This window comes from Anas acuta, chromosome 17, assembly GCF_963932015.1.
Source record: "Anas acuta chromosome 17, bAnaAcu1.1, whole genome shotgun sequence".
Taxonomy (NCBI): domain Eukaryota; kingdom Metazoa; phylum Chordata; class Aves; order Anseriformes; family Anatidae; genus Anas; species Anas acuta.
The window spans coordinates 12,642,377-12,669,923 of NC_088995.1; the positions used below are offsets into that span (position 1 = coordinate 12,642,377).

Here is a 27,547-nt window from a genome sequence, read left to right on the forward strand (position 1 = left end):
GAGCCCTACGGAGGCCGCGCGGGGCCGCACCGAGGCGGCGCCGGGACCGGGGCCGGGGCCGGGGCTGCGCGGGGCGGGGCGGCGCCGAGGGGAGGCCGCGGGGCCGGGGGGGGCCCTCAGCGGGCGCTGGGCCCCGCGGCCGAGCCCCTGTGGCGCCTGGCGCCGTGTGGCCGTGGGGCCGCTCGCACACAGGCTCCGCGCAGCCAGCGCCTGTGGACAGCGTGAGGGGCTGGGAATCCAGGCAGGGGGAAAGGCAGGGGAACGAGCGCGTTCCTGCGATAAGCACTGCCCGTGGGAGCAGAACCCGCTTGGTGCAGCAGCAGCACCCGCAGCAGTTCAGTCACGGTGAAACACAGCAAAACGTGGTGGCATCACCGTCATGGGGGTGCTGAGGAAAGGTCGGACGTGGTGCTCTGGACATGGTTTAGTGGGGGATGGTGGTGGTGGGGACCAGCCGATCCCGAAGGTCTCCCAGCCCTAATGACTCTGTTCTATTCTAAACACCTCACCTGAAGCACGGGTCACTCACTAAAGATCAAGGTCGCCCTCCCAGAGGGGTCCCTGCCGGGCAGTGGTCGCTGTCCCTTCGTGGTGCAGCTGCCACCCGCACCAGCATCGCCCGCTGTTGAGCAGAAGCCCCCACGCTTTCACTTTCCTGTCAGGTTTTCCTCCCTCCGGCTTTCTCAGGCAATCATTGTGCTCATGTCTCCTCCAACAAGTTTTATCTGCGCTGATGTACTTCATGGGAAAGCTTAGTACAATAGGCACCCTTATCAGGCAACAGCATGTACCTCCTAAAAAGCCAAATGCACCTGGAAATTGTTTTGTTATGCTGTGAGCTTCAGTGCTTTATGGGAGGGAGCTACCCAAAGAGGATGCTGCTCCCCTGGCATGGCTGTGAGATTAGCCTAAGAAAGCTCCATTTATTCATTCAGATGGAAAATGGAATGGTTGACAATTCCAAGCAGGCCAGATTATCAAACGCAGGCTTGTTATTTCTGCTAATAAGGGGAAGAAATGCAGCACATCCTTTTTTGAACTGACACATCTGAGTTATTTCAGTAGCGGGACGGGGCAAGGGAAGATTTATCACATGTTCCCAGCTGCACTTTGTTTAGAGAAGTGATAAAAGATAGCCTGTCAAATAGCAGCACTGCTGCCAATGGAAACAGGAATATAAATGTCTGTATTGCTTAGACCGGGGCGTCTGAATTCCTTTTTGCCTTGCTTCCTTAGGAAGTGAAGCATGTGCAGTCACACTGCCTGGCTGTACAACACCGTCTCTTCCTCCTCCCTTCCTGCTGTGATTGCTGAATTTGGCCCATTTCAAGAGAGGGAAGAAGGCCTCAGCAGATAGGATAAAACAATGGTATGACAGGAGAAAAACTTACATGGATGGCCCCATGATGGAAAAAGCTTTGCTATCCCAGCTCCTTATCCATTCTAAGGGCAACAAAGGGGCTTCAAAACAGCACAAACCTTGCTCTGAGCCTGCCAGAGCACACACTGACTCTTTCCCAAGATAAAAATTAGGCAGGTGGAAAGGAGCTGGAGAAAGTTGTTGGTCCCAGTGTGGAGTTGTAGGACACACACGTGCCTCACTGCTTCACTGTTTATAAAATGACTTGGTTCGTAGTGTGAACCCCATTGTCAGAAAATATTATGAGTGGTTAATGTCGTCTTCTTGCGCAGTCCCTTCAGTCAGTCTTGCTCAGTCCCTTTCCCTTCCATTCCCAGACAGATGGGAATCACCTCTGTGATCTGCCTACCCTGCCATAAACCCCTGCCCTATCCCTGAGCATGTCACACCCCTGCAGCTGCAGCTGGCCTTGGGTCATGAGGAGCACTGCCACGAGCGGTAAGCAGCACTGGGGATGTCGTCATTTTACTCAGTTAAACGTAATGACAGGAGTCCAGGTGACAACAGGAATCAAAGAGGAGGAGCTTGCTCTATGCAATTAGCCAGCTTCTTACAGCCCACCAGTAAAGTGCTCCCTATGGCACCACAGAGAATGACTGACTTGGATTTTCTGAATGATTCGTTTAGCCTTCAGGTTTTGTAGCAGAGCAGAACTGATGAGCTGCCAGCAACATCAGAGGTCCCAAATGAGGTTGGGACCATGCTGCAGCACCTATCAAAGGAGCATGCTTCTTGCAAGGAGTTTGCAGTCTAAATCCTCCAAATGAAGGATTATTGTCCTGTTTTCATTGGTATTTTATTACTTTATTTTATTTTATTTTATTTTATTTTATTTTATTTTATTTTATTTTATTTTATTTTATTTTATTTTATTTTATTTTATTTTATTTTATTTTATTTTATTTTATTTTATTTTATTTTATTTTATTTTATTTCCAAACAGTAGATAACAAAGGCAAGGAGAAATTAAGTGACTTGCCAGAGCTGCCACTGTACATCACTTCTGTGGGAATCTGCACTGTGAAGCCAGTACCTCGGGGATGTACATCTTGAGTGAAAAGGCAGCAGAGCCAAGGCTGCAGTTGCTGGTGTAGTGCAGAAGGTCCAATTGCAGATCACTGCGTGAGGTCTGCAAAGCCAGTGCACTTGCTTGGATTTAATTTGCATCACACTTACCCAGCGTCTTCAGGAATTTGCCTAATCTTCAAGAATTAAATTAACAGGGGCTTCCTTCCTCTCGCAGCTGTACCCAGGGTTAAATTGGAATAGGCACAAACAATTCATGAAACTCCCTGCTGTTTGTGTGAGGAGCAGAACATGTCATACATGTTTAATAGGACTGGTGAAATTAAAGTACGCTTGGCCTTAAGTGAGAGTGCTTCCATCAAGTTTACTCAGCAGTGAAATCATCCTCATAAAACGTTTCCAGATATACAAGTGACCCTGGGGACTGCAGCCTGTAGCTCCAGGAATGGGCCATCCTTGAAGTTTCAGGACAAGCACACCTGCTGCTGCAGAACTGGTGGCTGAGCTCTAGCTCTAACAGGTGATTTAATACCTTCGTGCCCTGCTCTGATGAATCACCCCAATATCATCTTTACAAGAAGAGCAACATTAACGCCCCCACAAACTACCACTGCAGCTCCAATACCCAACCCCTGGCCCAGCATAGTCCGTGCAATGCCCGCCCCAACAGAGCGGTCCTGTAGTGCCATCTCTGGCAAAGCCCCCGTGCCTTGCCTGTGGGGTGCCCAAATCCCCCCCTGCCCAGTAACGGTGTGGGCCAGAGCACAAAGGCTGCCCACCGCCGGGAGAGTGAAACCTCTGGGGTGCAACCCCGCATTTGTGCTTCCTCCACCAGACCCCCTCACTCTACCACAGGCCCCTTCTGGCTTGGAAGCGACGTGACTGCCTGAAACGAGCCCTGAACTGAGAGAAGCGTGGCAACAATTCATCCGTGGTGGCGTTGTGACTACCTGCAGCCCGAGTCCCAGCAGGCCTGCAGTTCCCCACCAGAGCGCGTTACTGATCCTGCTGCCAACATTAACAGGCGCACCAGGCGCTGAGAAGCTGAAGGCGGGACCCCCACGTGCTGTAGGCCCGCAGGGTGCTGGGGGTGCAGAACAGGCCCGGCAGCAGCACCCTGACTGCTGGCAGCAGAGCTCCGGGCCCGTGCTGCCCACACAGACATCGGGGTGGAACCGGTGTAAGGCCGTGGGTGCTGGGACCAGCACCGGGGGAGCTCTGACAGCACTTGGCTGCTAGCGGGGGTTCACGTCAGAAAGCCATTTGGCAACTCGGCCACCTCTGTCCACAGTAAGGAAAGAAGCCCACATTTGACTTTATTTTCTTTAGCTTATTCTAAGAACTGTATTATTTAATGCATTTTCCGAGAGCATCCTGCCAGATTTCAGCTCCCGGGAGGAGTGGTTTGACTCCATTGTCCCTAAAAATGCTGTTTTTAGAACAGAAACGTGCCAGGGACATTTGTATCCCTGCCCTACGTGCAGTTGCTCAGCCAGGGAATGGCACCTATCCTCAGCGCTGCATTTATGGGCACAGATTAAGGGTGTCGAGAGGCCTTTAAAATCCTCCTGCGGGGATTTGTCAGCAGGGCATTAACTCCAGCTGAATGAGTTAACTCCTCCCATGGAATAGTTTTTAAAGGACAGGGCTTGGTAACAAAAAGTGGGGTACTTGATCTTTTTATCGCCTCGGTGTGAAGCACACCCACCCGTTTGTACTTCCTTGATGTCACCAGGCTACGTCTGATCTCTGGGAGCTGAATGAGCAGGTTTTTGCTGACGTACTTGCAGCAACTAAATATAAAACATGGGAACAAAGCCAAACACACTGGAAGAATCGCTTGGGTTTGGTTTTCTCCTAGAATCAACAGCAATGCAACGTCACCATAAACATCTTGAAAGTTGTGCAATTTTTACTGGTGATTTTAAGCTGCTCAGGCCTGGTGGTTTGGAGCTTTTAGAAGAGACTTTATTTCTGTTCAGCCTTCCAGCCAGCTCTAGCCTCCTTTGTTGCTGCCCATGAAAGAGCCCTGTGGATCCAGCTGGGTGTTTTCTCTCCACATGTGGCATGTGGCACACACTGCCCGCCTTTCATCTGGCTGTAGGTTTTCCACATGAACCCTTAAACTTCCTCACAGACAGCTCCAAACCCGACCCTTTAGCTCAGCATCTGAAACACATTTATTTATGTGTTCTTTAGCCCAACCCCACGCCACAGGGAACAAACATGATGTACGATGTCCTCCCCCAAAGGGTGCTGTTCACGTTAAAAGCAACACAAAAATCCCAGCGTGCCAAGCTCCAAACGCTACACACCATCAGCAGTTGTGTTTATTCCGCTGTGAGCAGCTTCCCGAGGTCCTGCCCAGGTTGTAGCACGGGGTTGTAGCACGCTGTGCCCCACGACACGCAGCTGTCCCCACGAGCGAGGCAGCGTTAGTGGCAGCGCACCCGGGCACGGCCTCCCCGGCAGGACCGTTCTCACGGAAGGACCGTGTGCTGCCCCGTTCCCTCGGTGGGAAAGGCAGGGACAGGAAACAGAAGATATAAATAGGGCTGAGGAAGAAATAAAAACAGTTCCAGCTCAGGGTAAACTAAGATTTTGAAATAGGAACTTTTCTTACAGAAATACAATACAGCCCAGTGACCGCATGGGGTGATGCCGAGTCAGACAGGCTGGCAGGCACAACTCTCCCCAGGGATGCTCAGGGCCAACAATAACACGCGTGGCACAGCAAGCTGAGTTTTGGGAAATGTTCGATGGCATTGCAGTATGAGGCTCCTGAGAGATCACACCTCTGTTGCTTAGTTTCTGTCAAAGTGGAAGGACTGGAATAATTCACATCCCAGATGCAGAGCTTTGCTTTTCATCCTAAATATTCTGCTTCAGAGAAGACGCTACAACTACCAGCCCTGCACCAAAAGCCAGGATCAAGGTTGACAGCAACCTGACTGTGGTGCTGAAGGGCTGCTCATGTCTACCTGTCAGGGATAAGGATGAATTGAGCACTCAGTGCAGTGCCTTCTACACGCAGGTTTCACATAAGGCTCCATGCTGCTCACAGGGCATCCTTCTCTCAGCCCACAGCTGCACATTCAGAGAAGATGCCTGCACTGCTCTGGCTGCTCCCTACTGCCCAGGGAGCCACACAGTCCAACCCCTGCCTTGAAAGCACATCTGAAGTCTCCTCAAGCTTCTTTATGGTGTTCCTTGCTACCATTACCCAACCACTTCCCATGCCTCAGACAGCCCTTCGGCAGTGCTGGACTGCACAGGGATAAAGAGCTGCAGCGGGTTGATCTTGCAGATCTTGAAACATGGACAAAGCTTCATGCATCAGCCTAATCGGATGGGAAGGGGTCTGCCATCAGCTCCTTATACCTGTAGCTTCTATCAGCAGCAGCATGAGAACACAGCCAGATAAGGACAGATGTAGCAGTGATTACAGCCCCAGACAAGAAATGGGGTTCATTTTTCTTAACTTCAAAGGCTGTCTGTAGCTTTAGGCAACATAGCTTTTTTTGTCCCAAGCTTCACCCTCTTTGAAAAGAAGGTAACAGCACTTCTTCACCTCAAAGTCACGGCTGGTAGAACCAAACACATGAAATACAATCCTCAGATCCTGCGCTAACTGCATTATGTAAGTACTGAAATCAGGCCACTAACAATTTCAAAACATTTTTTATTTCTTAAATTGGTGTTGTACAATTTAAAGCCAAAAAAAAGTCACACAAAACACAAATAAAAAATGTTGACAAAGTATCAAGCATTACCTTATAAAGAACATCATCATACGCTCTCACAAACCTGAAGATACATGTTATTAGACTGAGGTTTCTTGAAATCTATTAAGACGCTACACACAAACGCTGCAACAGTAACAAAGCCATGACAATAGCAAGTGGACTATGCTAGCAACTTCAACAATGGTTGGGGATTTTTTGTGTATTGTTTTCTTTTTTTGTTGCCTTTTTTTTTTTTTTTATTTTGCATTCCTTATTGTCTACAAAGCAATAAATATTTTTCACCAAAAAATTGGTTTCACGCTACATGCAATTAGATAAAAAATAAAGTCACCAAAGTGATGGCAAAATAAATCACCTGATTTTTTTTCTTTCTCCTTTTTCTTTTTTTTTTTTGTTTTCTTTTTATTTTTTTTTTTTTAATTCAAGCACAGTGGCTAAGTTTCAAGTATCGAGAGAAAACATATATACACGTTTGTGTTTGTGTGCATATATATACATACACACACATACACACACATACTTGTATGTATATATACAAACACATACATATATATATTGGTTGTAGGTCTGTAAACCACAATATTTTGGAGCAATATATACTTGTGTACATTGAATGTGGACAATTTTGATACATTCAAGTAATTAAGTACAGCTGGAAGGTTAGTGCTGAGCTTGCCACGTACAAGGATCGTTAAACCTGCGGCACAAACGTGGGTCCTGGGCTGCGCTTCTCCTGGGCAGGAAGCTCTCAGCGTACGCTCGTGGGATTGCCGGGAGGGTTCAGGGCAGTAGCAGGTGTCTGTATTGCAGAGTCAGTCCTGGCTCAGTGCTTTTGTGCTGCATCCCAGTGCACTCACCTGCGGCATACCCTTTGCAGAACTGGTAAAATCCTTTCAGAAGCAGTCTGGGTCTCTTCAGCATTTCTTGCCACAGGCTGGGGGGTTGTTTCTTTGCTGTTATTTTCTTTTTTTTCCTCCAGGCACAAGCATAAACAGCCACAGAAGCAGCAGGCTGTGAATGTACGATGTAACAGAGGCCCAATACTGAAGCATTTGTGTAAGCTACGCTTAAAACTTCCCTAGTAGGGGGAATCAAAAATTTTTTTTAATTTCCTTATTGGCATTTCTGCTCTGCTATCAGAAGTATCCATGTTGCCAAAGACGATGCCAGCTCAAGCCAACTAAGTTGCTCCTGAAACCCTTGTAAAGTATCACACTGAACGTGCCAATATTGAGAGAAAAAGCAGTGAGGATTTAACCACCATGTGCAAATTATTATTAAATCCCCAAAAACAAAGCCTGAGGTTTCAAGTTGCTTTCAAAGATACTTTTCTGCCCAGCACTAACGAAATACTGCCATGACTCTGATAAATTAAGACACACACTTGCGCACGCAGACAGACAGAAAGGCAGCCAGCTATCCTCTCACGCACATGCTCACAGCATCCGAAGCCTCAACCAGAACTCGAGCCACTCGCACCCGCAGTCTCATTTGGCTACAGAGTCTCCTTAAAAGAAATGCTGAACATAAAACCGAACACTACAAGATTTCTTTATAAAAAATGTAAGCAGCAAATAAAACTTTTTTTTAAAAATGCATTTCCAATTGTAAGTGTGTAGGATCTTAACGCCTGTTCTTGAGCTCTTAAAAAGCATGGAGCTGTATATTGACTGTCCTTTAAAGAACATTTAAATAAAAAAAAAGAAGAAAAGAAAACTATCTTGGTACTGCCAGACTGCAAGTCAGCTTTGCCTGGTGTGGAGGAGGAAGAGCACAGACTCCGCAGTGCTTTTTGCCTCACACTCACAAGATACAGTACAGTTAAATACGTACAGTTACACACAAACCAGATATATCAATATATATTCACCCTTAGGAATACATATTAATATATGCACACACGTAGTGCAATAAAACAACCAGGAAACAAGGGAAGGAATAAAAAGAACAGCATTCCTAACAGTCGTGATGTTCCTGGGTTGTTGTGTGATGCAAAGTCAACTTCTCAAAGTTCCCATAGTGTGTAAAGTGCTCCTTTGATTCACAAAGCTAGTGTTTTCAGTTTCAGGGGAAGGTGAGGGATACGGGAAAGGGCTGATCTAGCCAACAGCTGAAAGCAGGACAGCGCTAGTGCTTCCTCGTGGTAGATATGTACTGACAGGCTGAACCGAACAGCCAGGAGTCTTTAATGCTGATCCCAGGGAGCACAGGGACCAAGAGAGGAACGGATTCGTTTTGGCTTAGACATACAGGAACATTGCGTTTTCCATCATCTTCCTGTTCTCCAGGCAGAGGCTCCTTCCCCGTGCCATGTGCCCGTCTGCAAACAGAGGCAGTCCGCGTGACAGCCACGGGAGGTGCAGACTTCCCCAGCAGCAGCACGCTCTCAGCCTTGCTCAGTGAGTCTGTAGAAGGTGGCAGCAACGTCAGCAAGGCTCAGGCAAAGTAGAGCAGATTCCCTCCTCTCGGCCATTCAGCAAGCACTCCAAGGCAGAAATGAGTATGAGAAAGGACAAAGGAGAAAAAGGCAGGGAGCCTCGGGTTGCCAGGAAGCTCGAAGGTGCCTGGCTATCAGCTGGGGTAGGGGAAAGTACACAAACTGGCCTTGATTTCTGAATGACATCCTCCAGCATGAACTGAAGCCAGCAGTTTCAGCACATCCATTGCCTGCAATGGAGACAGCACGGAATACCCTGTTCTGAAGCAAGAGGACAGGCAGCAGTCTTTATCCTTCAAAGTGCTGGGAAGAAGCAGACTTCTATCCTTCATCCCTGCTGCCAAGGAGGGAAACCTTTCCACATCAGCTACGTCTTCGCCCAACCTCTGGGCAGGGAAGTATTTGTGCTTGCTGCAGTCACACCTCCCCACAGAAGAACTTAAGTCTGTGGAACAACTTCCCAAAACAGCAGAATACAGAACATCGAGCAGTTCACCCTCCAGGTATCCTACTGCCAAAATTGATTCCTGCCACAGCAGCAGGCCGTCAGAAACAAAAGTGATCAGCTGGGATGAGGTGTGTGGAGAAGAACACAACTGAAATCAGGCGCAGAACCCCGACAGCAGGGCTGACAGCCTGCGCTCGATGCAGAGTTTACCTGGGAGAGAAAAAAATAACACAACAAATCAGATTCTCAATTTCCTGGCAATATAAGGACCACCAAAACATGCTGGAGATTTGGAAAACAAACAAACAAAAACACAACAAGAGAATTTCAGCACACCTAAGCAACCCTTCTGGAATCACTATCACGTACTGACTTAGACTAGGTGAGGACCCAGCCACAACGATTGTGCTGGGAAGCAACAGACCAAAGAGCTGAATGATCAGAGATCCAGGACTGAAAGCAGTGAAGCAGCAGTTCTAACACAGTTATCACCATGTTCTAAAGGACCACCATCCGCTGGAAACAATTTATTCATTTTTATTTATTGGAGAGGCTTTTGTCAGCAGTGAAGATAACTCACGGTCTCCTAAACCATTTTTCATGGCTTACAACTGAGAGACAGAGCAGGCACAGCCCAGCACAGTCAGGGCCAGATCCTCACTGTCTGAGCCCGAGATCCTCTCAAAAGCTAAACATTTGCTGTATTTCTACATTCATCACTTTACTTTTCTGAAAAAAAAAAAAGTAATCAAGTACCTAAGATCTAAAATGCAATGTGCACATGCTGCAGCCTATCAGAGAACAACTCAATCAGGAAGCTGTAACATTGGGTAAAACAGGGAATACCAGGATATCGGCTGGGAAAAGAAATCCATTAGATGCATTAACTGTACCTCTGGACAAAAGATGTGATTTAGGTTTGTTAAGAAACAGCACAATAGGAACTACTTGGTATTCCCTATTCACTTAGCCCTCCAGTACCACACACCACCTGCCAATCTCCTTTTGCTCTCCTTCAGCGAGCCTCATGTCAGCTGTTAAAGTTAGTGATAATTAACTGACTGATTGCCTGGGAGCCAGAAAGCTCTTCTCTCATTACCTACCCAAGAGCTCTGTCCACATGGACGACTAGAGCAGTCTGGCAGCACTTTGGATGCTGGCCCAAGAAATGCACTCAGTAACCAGCAGAGGGGGAGAGGCACGGTTTGCCAGCTGCATCTGCTCCCCTCATGGCACTGGCACGGATGGGCTGGTTTAGCTGTGATGGAGCAGGGCTGAGGCCAAGTCAAGATGCTGGAACGGACCAAGGCTGTCCCCCATCCCCTCTGCCTCCCTCCCGTAGAGAGGGATAACAAAGGTGATTAAACCCCAGCCAGAAGGGCAGGGAAAGTTCAACTCTGAGCAAGTGAGGTCAGCTGTTTCCAGGCTGCATGCATTAGTTGCGGAGCCTGCAGCAGTGGAGTGCAACCCCCCCCTCAGACACACAGCAAAGGGAGGGTACAAGAGAGGTGACAGCAAAGAGCAGCCAACAGAGGGATCCATCTGTCTCTGGGAAGGGAAGCCAAACGACAGCAAGCAGGTAAAAGCTCAGCTTTCACTGCTACTGCAGTCACTTCCTAATGAGCAAAATACTTGTTTGCTGCCTTCTTGGCCTGTCCTGGGGAACGCAGCCGGGTGAGCAGTCTGCCCCATGTTAGAAGGGCTGGAAGGAGCCCGTGCTGTGCTGATCAGCCACCTCTGCCTGACAGCCGCTGCAGTTTCATGTTCCCAAGTGCTCTGTGCAATCGGATGGTTCCGGCTGGAAACCAAACCCGTGTCTTTGCTACTGCCAAGTCACTTCCTTCAGCAAGTTCTTTCACACATCAAAAACTCCAACAAAGCCCTGGCAATTGCTCTGCATTGCAGCTCTCAAAATACAGCTCAGAACAGGGACCTGCATTTCTAACATTTTCTCCCTGGGAAAATAGGAGGCGGGGCTGCTAGGAGCTGTAACACGTCGAGAGATCTGTGCTATGTCCACCAAGCCAAAGGAAAGGCAGATGATGGATACTGAACATTCTGATCCATGCGGCTATAAAAACACGGCATGACCTAATGAGGGGAAAAAAAGCCACCGAACACTCACATTTATTGATGTTTTCTATGTCCCCCTGTTCAGTGATGATGTTCAGGAGCCCTTCCATCAGCAGCAGAGCCTTGTGGTACCTCTGTGCGCAGTCCTCTCTGTGGTGGAACATCTCATCCAGGGCTGCAGACTGCACCTGCAGGCAACACCCCCATACAGAAGGTTACTCCCAGACCAAACCCAGCTTTCCCAACACGGCCCCTCAGCTGTGCGAACACCTCCATCATCCAACCCCCAAAGACTGCACACAGCTTCATGAATGAAACCACCTGCTAAGGCCACCAGCAGGAACTGCCAGTGCTTAACGCCTGCTCTGTGCCAGCCCTGTTCCCAGGCACTGCATGGTCATTACCATTTGCACGGCGTAGCTGAAGATGAGCTTCTCTGCTGTGATGCTGTTGATCCGATCCATGAGTTTCTGTTTGTCTAAGAAGAATCTCTGCAGTCTCATGTTGAGGCAGTGGCAGGAGGATACACTGGATTTATAAAGTTCATTCAGCTTCTTCACAACTAGAATAAAGGAAAGAAACGCATTGGACATTCTTCTAGCTCTCCCTGTGCCTCCCAATCTCTGTGCACAGGACCCCAAATGAGTAACTTCAAGACAATCAGGTTATATTAAGGCCAAATGTAAGTACTTGCTGCACCGATACAGGGTCTTTTTCCTTTCCTTTGTCAGCTTCACCAGTTACAAGCCTGCATGTTGCAACACCTACATATCTATTTCACCTGAGGCCAGGCCTATTTTTGCTTCCTTCAGTTGCCACAAGCTACAGAGCAGTTTGCGTGGTGCAAGATGTCTCACGCATCACCAGAAGCAGCAGACAGGCCAGATACAAAGCTTCTGTTACTTGACGGGTGATGACGTGCTGTGAAGAAGTACGTGACTTGTATGTGGTAGCTGTTGGAGCTCAGTGTGGCTGAGCAGTCCTGAGCAAAAGAATCTCTCTCCTGGGACAATGCTGTCCCAGAATGAAAGGTCACCTCCTTTCCTGCACTGTGGCAGCTAGGACAGGAAGGTTGTGACAGAGAACCAGGAGTTAAATATGATCTAAGAGATTAAATAACCCAAAACAGCAAGCGAAGCCATGAGCTTGAGTCTCACTAGCTGTCTGGCATGACCTACACAGTGTACCTAGCACAAAGCAGCTGATGAGTATTAACCAGTACGTGCACGTTTGAAATCCCACCCCACTGCACAACTTGCTTCTGGGGGAGGGAAATGAACCCATACCACGAACAAACCTATCTTGGGTACTGTGCAGAGGCAACTTCACTGCCAGCCAGGCCCTGTGACTAAATATAGCCTTCCTATGTAGAGATAAGAGAGCAGAAAGCCAGAAAAGAGACTGGCTCCATGAACAAAGGCAGTTGAAACTCTAAAGGATTAAGGCACAAAACCTTAACCCTGTTGGGGTCAGACTATCACATTACCCTGGTTCAGAAGAAATTTGAAAGCGAGTTGGAACCCCAAAGCTCGTGGGTGACATCAGAAGGGCAAAATGAAAACCTCCACAGGAGAAGAGAGCCAAGACTATTTAAAAACAAACAAACACACCAAACCAACCAACCAAAACCCAACAACAACAAAAAACATATGCAAATAAAGCAATATCCTCCTCCAGGGAATTCAGTCAGAGCTCTGGGCTGGGTCCAAATTACCAGGAAAAAGCTCACGGCTGCAAGGTGAAGACCCTGCTTGACACGCACTGCCCAAGGACACTCCGGGGCAGTGTCTTGTCGCACTTCCACCTTTTTTTCCATACACATGTGAAGAAGTTACACAACTGCCTTGACAACCCTCTTGTCCTAACCGTGCCCTAGAAAATCTCAAGGGAGCAGTACTTTGTGGGGAGGGAAATAAGAAAAGACAGCCTTATCCAATTCCCACACACTGATGGAAGAGTTATGCTATGAATCTACAAGTTGCAATTGGCCTGGAAAAGGAAGAATTTATTTGGGTTATGTTAGCCACAGGGCACATGTGGAAGATGCGTAGCTAAATCCATACATTTTACTCCATATTGCCCCCCAGAACATGTGTGTGCTCACTGTGCCAAGCTCCTGCTTTTTGCAGCCCCACCCCAAGTCAGCACGGGTACTTCCACAGACTAAACCCATGGGGAAGGAGGCTGAGGGGTCAAGTACTTCAAGTGTTTCAAAAAGCTGCCTCAGTAATAATGCCATTGTAGTGTTAAAATTATTTTTTCTGATTACTGAATCACAGCCAGCTCACATCAGAAGCCAGCCAGTCAGATGCAAATGTAAGGCTGTGAGACTAGCAAATCAGTGACTCCTGCATTACCAGGGTTTTACTTCCTGTGTTTTTGTTTCAGTTGAAAACCGTCATTGCCAAGACATGTCTCAATTTGCCAAGTAAGCACTTACTAGGCCAGGCACTGTGTAATTAAGTTAGATTTGCGTTGAGTACAAATAAACACCTGAGATAGAGAGGTACAAGGAATCAGATAAGACGCATTCCCCTCTCACTAATTAGCAACAAAGATTCTCACAGGGGCATGAGCAGGAAGGTGTTTGAACCTGAGGTAAGCACGGAGAGAGGAAGATTCCTCTCAGCAGGAATGAACAAAATCCCAAAAGGAAGGCCTGGCCATGCAAGGGCACAATGAGGACTAAGCCCGTGCACTCACAGCTGGGGGATCACGCTCACTCAACATCCTCCCTGCCTTTGTAACATTTCCCATTCTTCCATCCCAGGCCTTTGTACCGTGTGCCAACGGCCCCTTACCTTGCTTGACAGTGGAGGACAGGCACAGCTTGCCAGCTTTGATCTGCTCTATGGCTGTCTGCAGGCCCGACGACAGCAGCTCTGCGACTTTCAGGTACAGCACCAGCTGCTCTGCATAGCTGCAAAGAAAGCATGTTGTAACACAAACACACCAGTGGAGCAGCACTACGTGTCCCGAGGGCACAGAGCCACACGCTGGGGTGTCAAGGAGTGACCTGGGGGCTCTCTGCCCGGTCCTTACCTCCACTCCCGGCTGAGAAGGCTGATCTGGTCAGCCACCACGCTCTCCTGCAGCTGGTATTCAGACGCCGCCGAAGCGCTCATCTCGCTGGAGTTGCCTTTCAGGGCAGCGATCTCCATCACGTAGTGGACAAAGGCCAGCGTGAAGCGGAGGCTGCGCAGGATGTCGGTGTGCTCTTGCTGTGGAAAGAAACGGCAAGGTGGGGTTACAGAGGGAAAACTGGCATGCAGGGAGGCTGCTTACATGGAGCTGTGCCAGTGGCTCATCCCAGCTTACAGAAATAACACCTGGGCCTGAAATCCCCCCACACCTCTTCTTTGGGCAGGGACAGCCCAACTCAGCGCTGAGCCCACACACCCCACCAGTTCCTCCTCCACATTAAAGGCAGCGACAGCCCCAGGCCAGAAATTCCCAGAGCAGTCCCTGGAAAAGCCGGTGAGACTTGCTCCAAAATGCCACGCTCCCTTGTTAAGGAGCGTTCCCAGCAACGTGGGACTGGTGGGACTGTTTCAAACATCAGCCAGAAAGGGGATGAGATCGTGGGCACAACTGCCCAGTCCTGGTCCACACCACACCCGTGCTGGTACACAGTGAGGAGTGTGGATTTCATGAGACCGACAGCCTCTCGCAACCCCAGCCCTCACGTAGCTGGGTCTCTGCGTGCTCCCAGCCCGGTGCAGGAGCCCTGGGTGAGGTCCTCTTAAGGGACAGCAAGGACAGCCTTTCAGCTGCAGCCCCTGCCCAGTTAGTGAAGGGAGAGACTCGCACTCAGATCACTGTGTTCATTTCAAAGCAGTTTTTCCTCTGCTATTACAGACCAAAGGGTGTTATCCTGTTTCTGGGAATCTCTGTTGCTTAAATCATTGCAAGCATTTTGGGGAAGTTAGTATTTGTGGAAAAACTGCATAGTTGTGGGTCCTACAAAACGAATCGCTGCCTGGATCAGATGCAACTCCATTGTTTGCACCCTCTGCAGAAATGCAGCTAACCTGCTTGACCTTCAAACGCTTAGTGGATCAGTTCTCTTAAAGGGGCTTGGTAAGGATGTTTTCTACATGAATGGGAGGGGAAAACAAATAAAAAAGCACATGCTCAAGTTCTGCATACTTTTGTTTTTCATTCACCAGCTCAGGCACTCAGCTGCTAAGGGAGCTTTGACTATCTGAAATATTAATCTCTCCTCTATCTTGCTACCTGGAGAGTCCAGTAAGGTAAGGCAGTCTCAGACTTCCTCTGTTTTCTTTAAAAGCAAAGGAGGAACTCAGGGATTAAGTAACTGCCAAGTCATACAAGATGTTTGTGGCAAAGCAGGAACCTGCTGAGATCTTGCAAGTCTCAGCCTTGTATCTCTCACCAATGCACAGCCCTTCCTCTCTGCAAATACAGTTGGTCTTATTTATTACACTTGTGTTTCTGGCCTTATTAGGCATCACAAGAGTCTTTCCTTCCATAGCCATCTCTACTGTGTTTCCAAAGCACTGCAAAACAGACTAAAATTTAGCATTCTGTTTGCCTTGTCTGCACCTAAAAAACTTTTCCAAAAGATTGAAGAACGACCACCTATCTGAACACAGCAGCTCTGCTCAGGATAAAAAGGGGTGCTTAAATAGCAAGATTTCAATGCCCTGACAGCATCAGAAATCAGAAGATCTGCCAGGTTTGTATTCTGGCCAACCCCACAGAGCACAAAGGAGTCTCCAAATATGCCAAAAAGGTTTGGTGCCAGAAAGGTTTTGTGATGTGGATCAATTATTGTGCTCAGCAGAAATTATGAGCAAACAGATGACTCCTTACAGACACGAACCCGAACTGAATGGGTTTAATAAGATCAAGCTGATAACTTCTTTAGCGTGCTTCTCTTCAGACCCTGAAAAGCAACAGCAGCTGGCAGGACCCCATACTTCTGGGACGTCAAAGACAGGATGCTCAGTTAAATTCAGTGCTGTTGCGATACATCAATGCATATCAATCAATCCCAGCACTGGGGCTCTGCAGGTAATACAGCAAATTGATGCAATTCAATGCATAATTAACAACAAGAAAAAAAAGCTAAATAAAATCTGAAGCAGAAAAGCAAATCCACATCCTTAAAACGACATATGAAGATCTTTGTAGGTATCTAAGGGGTTTTAGCAACACCAAAAAAATTCAGGTATGAAGAGCCTTTCCCAGTCCTGGGCAGCCCAACGCCGTACCATGAATGGAGCTGAATCCATCGCTGATTCTGTCTCCTACCTCTACCGCAAATGGGCAGCCTGACCTACATTTCAAATATATCTCAGCTACAAAAGCATTTGTGTTGCTTCAGCTGGTCTTCAGCCCGCAGAGGGGCAGCCTGGCAGCCTTACAGCTTGACAATCTGGTTCAGCTGTTCTGGTGCAGAGCATATCATGTCCCCTGCCCTCCATCAATAAACGTGTCAGGTTTACTTTTATTTCAGACTCTTTGGGCAGGGGCTGTATCACTGACTGACTCCCTAAGTGCATGCAGCAGGCAGTCATTTGATACACCAAGCTACTCATTCTCTCAAGTCAGCTCTTCTGATGCTGAGCCTTTTAAAAAGGAGAAGGCCTGAAGTAACCACATTTTATGTAGAAACTGTTCATGCAGGACACACCAGATAACTGATGTTTCCAACGTGCAAATGCAGCTTTTGAAATGGTAAATTTTAATCCTATTCATGGGCAGTCCCAAGGACTACCTGACTTGATAACAGGCTCAAAAACCACTTTCCTCAATACATCCTGGGCTTCCTGAGCACTGTGTTGCCTACCTCTCCTGCAGCCAGCTCACACTGTCTTTGGAAGCGATGGCCTTGACCGCAAACATGAGCCTCTGCATGAACCAAACACTGGCCCTCTGAATTTGCTTTCCCTTTATTCTCCCCTGTCTTTTGCCCCCAGCAAGTCCCTGGGGGGATATACCCACCTCCATGAGGGTCTCTTCAGGCAGCTCCGGAGCCTCGAATGTAACAGCACTTTCCAGGTTAGCAGTGATTGGATCAGCAAAAGCGAAGCGGAGACTCGAAGGGCCTTCCACAGCATCCCCACCAGTTCCCACTGCCAAGTGCCTGCCGGTGAATGAGCCTCCAGAACTGAGAGAGCTGGAAGACCCCACTGGGAAGAAAAACAGGCAATGGAATTACTTGAGATGTTAATATTAGGCCAGGTATTCCTTGACCAGCACAGGGCATAACTGTAACTGTAGGATCCAGGCTCTTATGAGAGCCAGCAACAGGCACTCCAGAAAAGACACAAGGACTCTTGATGCAGAATAACCACTCCGCATGCAAGCTCCTCAGTGACTCAGCTAGACAGCTTACAAACACAAGCAAATTTAATGCACCTTCCAGATTGCCTGTCATTTTTTGGGAACAATTCCTGAAGCACCTCCCCTCCCTGTCCCTAACCCTTCCTGCCACAGTATCTTGGGCTGCATTTTATCATACACCACCATAAGCAACCTCCTTATCATGGATCAGCGTGGCTTGAACCTTGATGCCTTAGTTTTAACACCATCACCGAGTAAGCACTTCTGGTAAGTGAGGTTTTTATCATGGTTTTAAATTGTCAGCCACTCGCATGTAAACCGGGAAAGCTTTCTGTTATATGCCCTGCGCTTCTGCCTTCCTCTCTTTACAGATAGGAGGCTGGACAGAGTGACTGCAGCTAAGTCAAGAACCTAACCTCAGGATTCAGGAGTAAGCACTGTGCCCACCAAACAATTCCCTCATCATCATCTTTTCCCTTTCTTGGCCACTGAATCCACCCTGAGTATATTGCATTTAAAAGATAGACACTTCAGAAGGAGTTTCTGTCTCAGGGTATCAATAAGACATTCCAAGAGTGCCTCGTACCCCCTGACACACTGCTGCAGAGGGGTATATTCTATCTATCAGAGGGATGCTAATATCAGCTGTGATACTCTGCTAATTCTCCACCATCACCGATCCTCTGGAGGCAGATAGTTCTCTTCTACCCGTGAATTTCATCTGCTGCCTACCCTGACTTCAAAAGGTTTAGCAATATAATGCACATTTGAACAACTCATCTACAGAGACGCACAGCCTCCTCTCCTGAAGATCTCTCCCAGTTGGCATGCTTCAAAGCTAAATGGATCATTAAAACTGGTAGAGTATTTCCAGATCTTTCAGACAAAGGACCAACAATACCACATTCTGGATGCCCTGTAATTCTGAGACGCTGCTTGCAGAAATTGTTATGACAACTCCTGACAAGGCTCTGCCTTTGTATCCGTCAAGTGATCTTAGTCACGGATTGTCTAAGCACTTGGGGTGTAGAGTTCCAGCTTGCAAAGCTCCCCTTTTCATCGTTCTGTGCATTAACTCTAACGTAAGGAGTTACTACACAGAATAAAGCTTGTCAAGCAGCATTGCTTTGGCGGCCTTTACCCTATGCTGTGCATGAGTTGTGGGCTCACTATTCAACAGCCTTCTCTACCAGGCACTTCCATCTGAACTCTTTGCTACTCAGCAGACCCTCAAGTATCCAACCATCAACCCAATAAAAAAGTAGCACTTGGATCTGCTTCCCAAATGTTATTATCCCTGCAGAAGCAATACAGGAAGGCTGAATTCTCTATTCACAGCATTTCAGCGGTAGCCAGAGGCTCTAGCCAGGATAGTATCCCCATTGTGCTACAGGGCAGTCAGGCACTTTGTGTGAGTCCCTGCCCTATGAGAGTCGCTGCCTGCTTATGAGACAAAGGAAGGATTATGGTCCCAACCCCAACTTTCCAGACAATCAAGGATCTGAGTGAGTTTAGCTATGATGGAAATCCAAGCCATACCCAGGAACTGAGCCATGTGTTCCCCTAGTCCCAGTCAAGCAGCTTATTCATGGCTACATCCAAACCTTCCCTGCAGTAATTAAGAACAGTTGACTATGTTCAGATGAGGAACAGTCAGGACAAGAACCCAAACAAGCCAAAAAAGCAAACAGAAGCGTCCAAATGTTTTCTTAAACATTTGTTTTCTTAAACATAGGCTCCAGCTCCCAGACACACTGTCCCAATAGGCACAATTACCACAGCCTCGACTGTTGGCTGCTGAGGCCAGAGTGCTGGCATCTTAAAAGCCATATCTGTCCACCAGGAGTGCACTTCCCCATTTCCTACTTAAGCAATTCACAGCGTAAGTAACACCGCTTGTACTTCAGCATATAGAGCCCTTTCGTAACGGTACTCCTGCACTGAAATTGTTGGGCAAGGACGGTCATGCTTGCCTTTTACAGCTTATCTGCAGCCCACGAGGAAAACCATCAGAATAGAGAACATTCTTTATCTTTGTTGACCTATCAGCAACAGTGGATCTATGAACAGCTGCAGTGTTATTCCTGAAGCAGATAGAAACGATGTAAAAGGACGGCTTGCCTCACTCTTCCAGTCCTGGAAACTCCTAGAAGGCACGAGTCCTTGTGCCAGTGTGGAGAGTTACCAGCAATAACTGGGGTTGGCATGAGCCAGCACCTCAAAGGCATTTAGACCAGCTGAGCTCTCTTTGAACAGCCCTCTGCCACCACCGGTACGCAGCAGCAAAGACGACAGCACGTTGCTCTGCCCCCAGACATTCCCACTGGAACAGGCAGGTATCAGCCCTTTACCTGAAAACATCCTGGTCCTCGTGGTCTGTGGGGGGGTTGTTCCACTGGGAGGGGATCCGACAGTAAAAATCACTGGGGATGGGCTGGCAGAGCCCCCAGCCCGGGCACCAGAGTGCAGGGTCCCTCCGTAAGCACCTGAGGGAGCTGGGGAGACAGTTGAAAGGCGCAGACTGGCATTACAGGAAAGTTACTCTGAGCACAGCGTGCCTCACCAGGCGGTTTTACGTTCCTGTAGACTCTCACCGTGGTTACCAGCACAGGGCAGCACTCCCTTTGGAGGCATCCTGTGATGGCACAACCAGGCCAGGCCGGCGCTGACCGCAGGACGTGAGGCTGGCAGCGTTACGCACTGCTGCAGCTCTTCTCCCCGCCTCGCTTCCCAACCTGCACGCGCAGGAAGACCCACCCTGCAGAGCCACTCACATTCAAGCTGACTGGCAGGAAGTCCCCACTTCCACAAATCTCATTCAGAAGGGGCCAAGAGAGGAAGCCTTGCCTGCCTACAAAATCACACCGCTAGCCAGCAATTACACAGCACGTGTAAGCCCACAGACCTTCGAGCGCTCACAGAAGAAAACAAGCAAACGTCATTGCACTCCTCATGCACAGCAGTCAAAAGCCATCAGAAAAGAATCCTCCCTTTCGTGGGAGGCACCCAGCCAAACTCTTCCACCACCCAACGCAGCCCAGGACATCCCCCCAGATCTGCCTGGCCTTTCCACCTACCTGCAATTTCCATTGGCTTCTCGTTGTTCAGGCTGTCATTGCTGCCAGCTTCAGAGATCTGCGCCCCAAAGGCTGCCTTGAGAAGCAGGTCAGTGAGCCTGCCTGTGCTCAGAGACCTAAAAAGAGAACATACAAGATGATGCAGAAAATCACCAAGCAAGTTTGGGGCAGGTGCAAAGTTTCAGCTAAGTTTCACTCCATTTTGTGCCATTGCTGGTCCACAACAACTACAAAGCAAAGAGCCCAAAACTGAAATAACCACTGGCGCTATTCCTCTCTTAGCAGAACATCTGAAGCACCTCCTGCTACTTGCAGAAAGCTTATGACTACTTAGACTAACTGCAGTAACGAAAGAACTGAGTACAGAATTGCTGTAAAACAATTTTTCTTTGATGGAAGATACAGAAATGAATACTACAGAACTCTTCCAGATCACTGGAGGAAGTTGCTATCAGCAGAGAGGCAGATAAGAAAAGTTTAACACTAACACCTGAACAACTTTGTATCCTGCAACATTCATGTCAGTACCTGGCTTTCAAACGGATCTTTGAAGACCTGTGCCTGCAGTTTGATAGGCAAGAAACACCTCTCCCTCACAACAGGCACAGGATCCAAAAAGAGCAAAGCACACATTTGAATAATTGCAGGGAGTCTGGTCTAATAACCAGATCCTTGATTTCCCACTTGCTGAAACCTTGGGCACTGAACAGTGTGAAGCTGTAGGCAATCTTTCATTTTATAAAATCTAGGCCACAGCCTGCTTCTGTAGAGAAAGACTTTAAAAAATCTGCATAACATCTGCCTGCAACCCAAGGGTGCTAGCAGATGACGGCAGAATGCTCGCAGACACGTTATAATTGAAGTTGTAGCTGGGCTTTGAAATTTTCCCCACTCATGTTAGGGAATGAAGCACCACGATGTAAAGCAGACCGTAGCTCACCTGCCCTTGATCTCTTCCACAGGCCTCAATCCAAAGCCAGTCTGCTGGCAGTGGAAATGACCGATCTCCTTCAGATCTGGTAGGGTCTTGTTCCGTGTTGGAGTCATCATGACCCCCTGATGGGCCAAGAGGGTGAGAAGGTTCTGGGAACTTGGAGTTTTGGGAAACTCAAAAGGGGACACAGCCTAGGAAAAAGAGAAAACAGAGATCAGTCTTCAAAATGAAGGATGAAGGTTCCCCTCACCCCTCATTTGTTTATCAGAATTAAATTGTACACTTAAAAACAAGCCTGAAATAGGAGGAAAAGAGGGAGAAATTCCAGCCCACACAGCTACCTGTCCCCTATCCCAGAAAGACTAAACTGAAAGGACAACAAGCTCTGCTGAAAATTTGTAGTAGCCTAACATAAGCACAGAGAAATGCCGTCGCAGTGCCAGCTTCACGTCAGGCACTGGGGCTTTCACCCACGTAACCACCTGCAGTCTCTGCTGGGGATTCCTTCTGGATGCACGCTTGTGTCACAGGCTGTGATGTACAAATCAACCCTGACACCACAGCGCACTAATGTGCTTCTGTCCTAATCTGGGCAGCTTCTTTTCATTGCCTGTTTAAAGCCCCGGACTCTGCTCAGATGGTGAATGCTGTTGCCAAGCGAGATCTGTCCACTAAGAACTAGGACACTGCCACATTTCACACAGATCACTAAACAGCCCTTGAAGAAAAGGGAACAAGTGGTGATAAATCCAGGTCAGAGATATCTGAGCATGCAGTGCTTCACCCCCAGACAACCCAGCAAATCAAGCCATGAGAAACCCAAAGGCAGACTCCTCGACATACCTTTGTAGGGGAGCCCATGATAGTTGGCAATGGGCTTCTCTGCATGAACTCAGACAGCTTTGGTGAGGATCTGAGCTGCCGGCAGTGCTGCAGGCCATGAATCTGCAGAGGCTGGCTGACTGGGGTATGGCCAATGTGAGCAACTAGAGGATCAGAGTGCTGCTTGGTTATCTTCTGCCTGCAGGAATGCAAATCTGACAGGTTGGGAGCACTGTGGAGCCGGGAGCCCATCCCTCGAGGAGAGTGTTCGGGCGCTGAGGCACCTGGAGAGCCCAAACACAGTGACAAACCGCTTCATTCTCGGGTTCTAAAAATAAAAGCCAGCCTGATCCCAGGATTCACTGCAAAGACATCCAAGGAGCTACATACCCAACCCTGAATGCCCTGAGACTACAGCTCCAGTCTTATCCATAGGAGTAATAAGGAAAGTAAGGATCAACTCACCAGCCATGGTAATCCGGCTTCTCACTTCTGCTCCAACAGAAGAGGGGATAACAGTCTGGCTGGGCTGCTCTGGGATCGTTCCAACTTTAAGGGAACAAAATCAATGTTTATTCAGCATTAAGTTTTCATAGGCAACGACAATACTACACACCTCCTATTTTATAGAAAGGTAGTAGTCATCTCTCCCAATCTTCTCAGCCCTGGCTGTATAGTGAAAAGATCAACAACTCCTGTAAAAGGAGGACAAGAGCTCTGGCTGGTATTCATTTAGCCAGGTTTAGTCTGACTTTGCACAAACATTAATTCAGAGGAATAGAATATAAATATTCTCCATTTCCCTGTCAGCAGAGACTAATAAATATAGGATGGGAGACACTAGGGATATAGAATAGCTAGTTACATCAGTCTGTCCCTTTACAGGAAGCAGCAAATTGCATCATTTGCACACTAGGGTTTTTCTTATCCTCTTCCGCTTGATTTGCTCATTAGCATCTGGATCAGGCTATCAGGTAATCAGACAGCTGCATTTCTGTAGACACAGTGAAGTTTCAAGCCCTTCCAGAGCCAGTCAGAATTCTGCTGTGAAGGCAACTGGCTCATATTTTTCTCACTTCAACCCAAACTGGTAAAAAAAAAAAATAAAAATACTTTCCACTTACAGAAGCCCTCTGGAGAGGAAATCAAAATGTTTCACACACACCAAAACACAGCTCACCTCTCCTGAGGCTAATAGGTATTTTCCTCTCCATTTTACTGAAGCCAAAACACCTGTCAAATATTCTATTGAGAAGAGCCATGGGGGAACACAACAATCTGAATTCCTTATTACGTAGAGGTTACAGCTGGTCAAAACCTCCTCTTTACAGGAGAGAGACATGATTTTATTAGAGCAGCAATATGCCAGTTGACATCTTACCTTGCGGTGATGGCATAAATGGCTTGGCACCGCCGAAGGAGAGCTTTCTAGAGCTGGGCACAGATCCATGCTCTCCAGGATAAGGAGGGGAAGCACCAGTTTTAGGAAAACCAAGAGGACTTGTACTGCTAGATCTCCGGACCGTACCAGACCTTGTAGGAAACAACAACAACATGCACATCACTTCAGTTGCCAGTAAGAGTAAAGAAAATAGTATCACCAGACACTCAAACACACCCAGCTAACTCCACAGAAGTGGAGCTTCACGGCTGTTTATCTTAGATCAAAACCCGACTATACTAGGAGTACATAAATATAGATTACGATGATAATCCTTGTTCTCAAGAGTTCCAATCCCAATAAAATTTTGCAAAATGAATGAAAAGAATGAGAAAAAAAAGAATGAAAAGAATGAGCTGGATTAGCTCAGCTGTAAAGCAGGGAAGCTGTAAGCCTGTCATCTTCTAAAAAGTCACTTTTAGACACTTGCAGGTATCTAAATCAGTCCTGAACAAGATAATTTCCTATTTTGCTGTGTCCTGGGTGTTTATTGGAGGTAGTGTCTTCAGACTGCACTGAGAAGGTTTTATTCAAGTGTTCCTCCTGTACTGAGCCATGCACTCCTTTGTCAGAGCAGCCTGTAAGTTAAAAAGCTCTGTGAGTGCAGGGAGTTATGCTGTGCCAAAGGAACTGCTCTGTAACAGGGCTTTGACTCAACTCAGGAGAAGCTACAAAGTGAAACAGAGCAGTGCGTGGCTGTCAGATTTGAAACAGCTGAGTACTACCCAGAGGAATTTCTCTTTGAGGTGGAATGGTCAGAATTGCCTGGGCTCCAAACTCCCCTAACTCCTTGTGAAACCTCACCTTAGAGAATTAGAATTAATTTGTACAGGCCACATGTGCAGGAACCTCAAGTATCACCTAGCTGCTAAAAAGAAACCAAGAAGAAACTAGAATAGGGAGAAAGTACGTACAGCCACACCACCACTCTGGTGAGAGATGGGATTTTTGTATATTAGTTATCAATATTTGAATGGTTTCATCACACTTTAAGAACACAGCCTAACTACTCAAATGCCAACCTGCCTCTGCAGGCTCCTTCACCAAGATCCCACTGCACTCCTTTATGTAAGAAAACAATTTTTTTATCAGATCTACTCTTGATTTGGAAACATCTTTTCCATTGTTGAAAGAACATTATTCTCAGCCAGTGGGTGGTTTTCTAGACAAAAATCAATGAATATGCTGAAAAAACCGTGTGCAAGCCACTGAAAGATGCTGTCACCAAGGTATCCTGCCTCCTCTCCCAGCAACGCACTATTAATCTGTCCGTGCATATCTGAACAGAAGGAACAAAGCCATAAAGGTTTCGGCAGTACAAGCAGGCCTAACAGCATTACAGGCAAACCCATCCTGATGAAGTGGCAGTATGTCTGTTCAACAACACTACCAGGCATATGGCATTACTTGATCCCTTGCTTCAGAAAAAAAAATCAGTAATTGAGATATGAGTTTGATTTTTTTTCCCTTCTCCCTCCTCAACCCCACCCCAATATGTTTTTCTGTCAAATTACTCCACGCTACATTCACAGGCTAGGGAAAAAAGAAAAAAGAAATCATTTAAAGTTTTAACCTAAAAATCACTTCTGCTCATGTTGCTCCCAACTGAGAAACCTAACACTCACTAAGTGCCTGGCCCTGAAGCAAAACTAATGTACAAAAAAGAAAACATCCCTGACACAGTAAAAAGACACCTAGTGACAGAAAGAAAGCATTGCTCTGCCGAATTTTTAACTCTTCAGAACATCAGCCATCCAGAAGACTAATTGTTATTTATTGTGAGCTTGCAGGAAAAAACAGGAGCTGACTGCAGCTGCTGAAAGGTGTGGAATGTCAACCACCACCCTACGAGACATGGCATAGGCAAGGAGCAGACGAGCAGGACAGGTGATGTGGCCAAAAGCAAGCACACATAATCACCACCTCACCACACGAGATATCTACCCACAAACAAGCTGTGCTATACCGGCACCACCAGCCAGTCAGATGACAGCAGTCGATACTGCAAAACAGAGCGTGTGTCAAAGCTCTTAGTCAGGCTACGTGCCAGCCGTGATGAGGCATTTGGCTGTAATGGCCTATTTGATACAGCTGATGGAAAAGCGGAATCACACACAAAACGCTTGATGAAGTTTTCTCCTTCCATTCCTGAAGCGTGTCTAATCAATTCTGCTGATTAGAGGAAGTGATGATGAGAGATAAATATGGCTTCCTGGGGCAGGAGACAAAACATGACGCCAGAGATTTTGTGATGATGCTAAAAGCAGAGCGTGAATCATCTGATTGGTTCCATTCCTCGAGTTCCTCTGCAGGGACGATGCTAATCTCATCATTACAGAGCGCTGACTAAAAGGAGCAAAACATGACAGTTTGATCCTGGTATCCGCAGGCTGCGAGCCCGAACTCAGCAGCCTGTCACTGTGCCTGGTGCAGCCTCTGCACGTTCTCCAGAGCTTTTTATACACCACATGGAGGGCTGGGACTCTTTTGTTAGGTTCAGCACTAACAGGGTGCACAAATACTGCTGTAAGAAATATAGGGCATGTAGGAAACTGGAAGGAGCTTACCACCAAACCTGTCATGCATTCAAAGAACTGAGCATAGAATAGTATTAAACTAACACTGGCACAAAACAAATCTCTTCGCTGATCCGTGGCTAATATCAACACTGTGTCTCCAATTCTGGGTCCACTCTGAGTAAGCCTTATCCTTAATTAAGCTGGTAAGAAGCCCAAACTCAGGCTGACACAGGCATTACCCTACTTCTGAAAACTAAACTTTAAGCAATCCAGATACTTGGAATGTTCTCTGCCCTTGCTGTACAAACTCTCTTTACGATCCTGTATGCTCCTCCTTCTGCAACCTGGGCTGCCACCGTTAATCCAGATCTCAAAACTGTAGGAGCCATAAATTACACGTGTCAAGGAACAGAAGCTTGGTGTTTTTTGGAGGTAGAAGACATCACCACCAAGCTGAGGAAGGCAGCTGCACGCAGCTGGAGGCTGGCATCCGGCTCTTCCTGACGGCCCTCAGAAGGCATGCTCTGCCTCACAGGCAGGAATTACCCGTGACTTCATCAGGATGCATAACCACATTAGTATGGAACTCATGTAATAAACATCTATGGTGTGACTAGCTACAGGAACTGATTAGTAAAGCCAGGTAAGTTTTGCATCCCTATCCATTTCAGTCATTTATCTCAACGTTTTCCTTTCATAGAGGCAAGTGCCAAATGGATGATTGTCTCTGCTTGGCCCACCAAGCCGTATCTGGCAGACCCCAAAACGCCCAGCCTACCCAGAAAGTTGATGGAGCTATCCCGCATACACACATGCTGACAAAATGTACAGTACCTGGTAACAAATAAGTTTCAACATCACTACAGAAATACTCCAAAGCTAAATGTTACCACAAAACATAGCCTGCCTTGGCTCCCTACAGCAAGGGGAAAGGCCCACCACTCAAGAAAATTTTTAGAGATAGAGAGAACCTACTGTAAAAGGCCCCCCAAGATGTAATGCGGTGTAACACGCTGTGACCCCCTCCTCCCAGCCCCAGCACTTACCGAGGAGAGGCGTATTGGTGGGGAGACTGCAGGTTCTGCTCGATCCGCCGGTAGTTATGGATCTGTGTCGGGACCGGAATGGGCACGGAGTGTCCGTACTTGCTGCTGGAAAACTGCCCCGGCCGGCTGTGGAAAGGAGACAAAGCCTCGCGTCAGGGGTGGGCCTTCAGCCAGGTACCTGCAGATATCTTCCCCAAGCAGCCTCACGCAGGGAGCGCCCCCTTCGCTGCTCTCAGGCTGTGGGTT

At 47.6% G+C, this 27,547-nt stretch overlaps 1 protein-coding gene across 3 annotated transcripts in view; it reads right to left on the reverse strand.

Moving 5' to 3' along the window:
• Nucleotides 1-6,108: 6,108 nt before the first annotated feature.
• Nucleotides 6,109-27,547, reverse strand: part of ULK1 (unc-51 like autophagy activating kinase 1) — a 79,057-nt gene continuing 57,618 nt past the window's right edge. For 2 of the 3 annotated variants that reach the window (XM_068654403.1, XM_068654402.1), the window contains exons 16-28: nucleotides 27,302-27,427; nucleotides 23,677-23,828; nucleotides 22,761-22,844; nucleotides 22,317-22,579; nucleotides 21,480-21,664; nucleotides 20,540-20,655; nucleotides 19,814-19,957; nucleotides 17,121-17,308; nucleotides 14,193-14,371; nucleotides 13,952-14,070; nucleotides 11,555-11,712; nucleotides 11,203-11,338; nucleotides 6,109-9,287 (exon numbers count right to left, since the gene is read on the reverse strand). In XM_068654403.1, the coding sequence (XP_068510504.1) occupies nucleotides 9,232-9,287; nucleotides 11,203-11,338; nucleotides 11,555-11,712; nucleotides 13,952-14,070; nucleotides 14,193-14,371; nucleotides 17,121-17,308; nucleotides 19,814-19,957; nucleotides 20,540-20,655; nucleotides 21,480-21,664; nucleotides 22,317-22,579; nucleotides 22,761-22,844; nucleotides 23,677-23,828; nucleotides 27,302-27,427 (1,906 nt within the window). In that variant the 3' untranslated portion in view covers nucleotides 6,109-9,231. The remainder of the gene's footprint in view (nucleotides 9,288-11,202; nucleotides 11,339-11,554; nucleotides 11,713-13,951; nucleotides 14,071-14,192; nucleotides 14,372-17,120; nucleotides 17,309-19,813; nucleotides 19,958-20,539; nucleotides 20,656-21,479; nucleotides 21,665-22,316; nucleotides 22,580-22,760; nucleotides 22,845-23,676; nucleotides 23,829-27,301; nucleotides 27,428-27,547) is intronic. The other variant, XM_068654404.1, reaches the window with a different exon arrangement.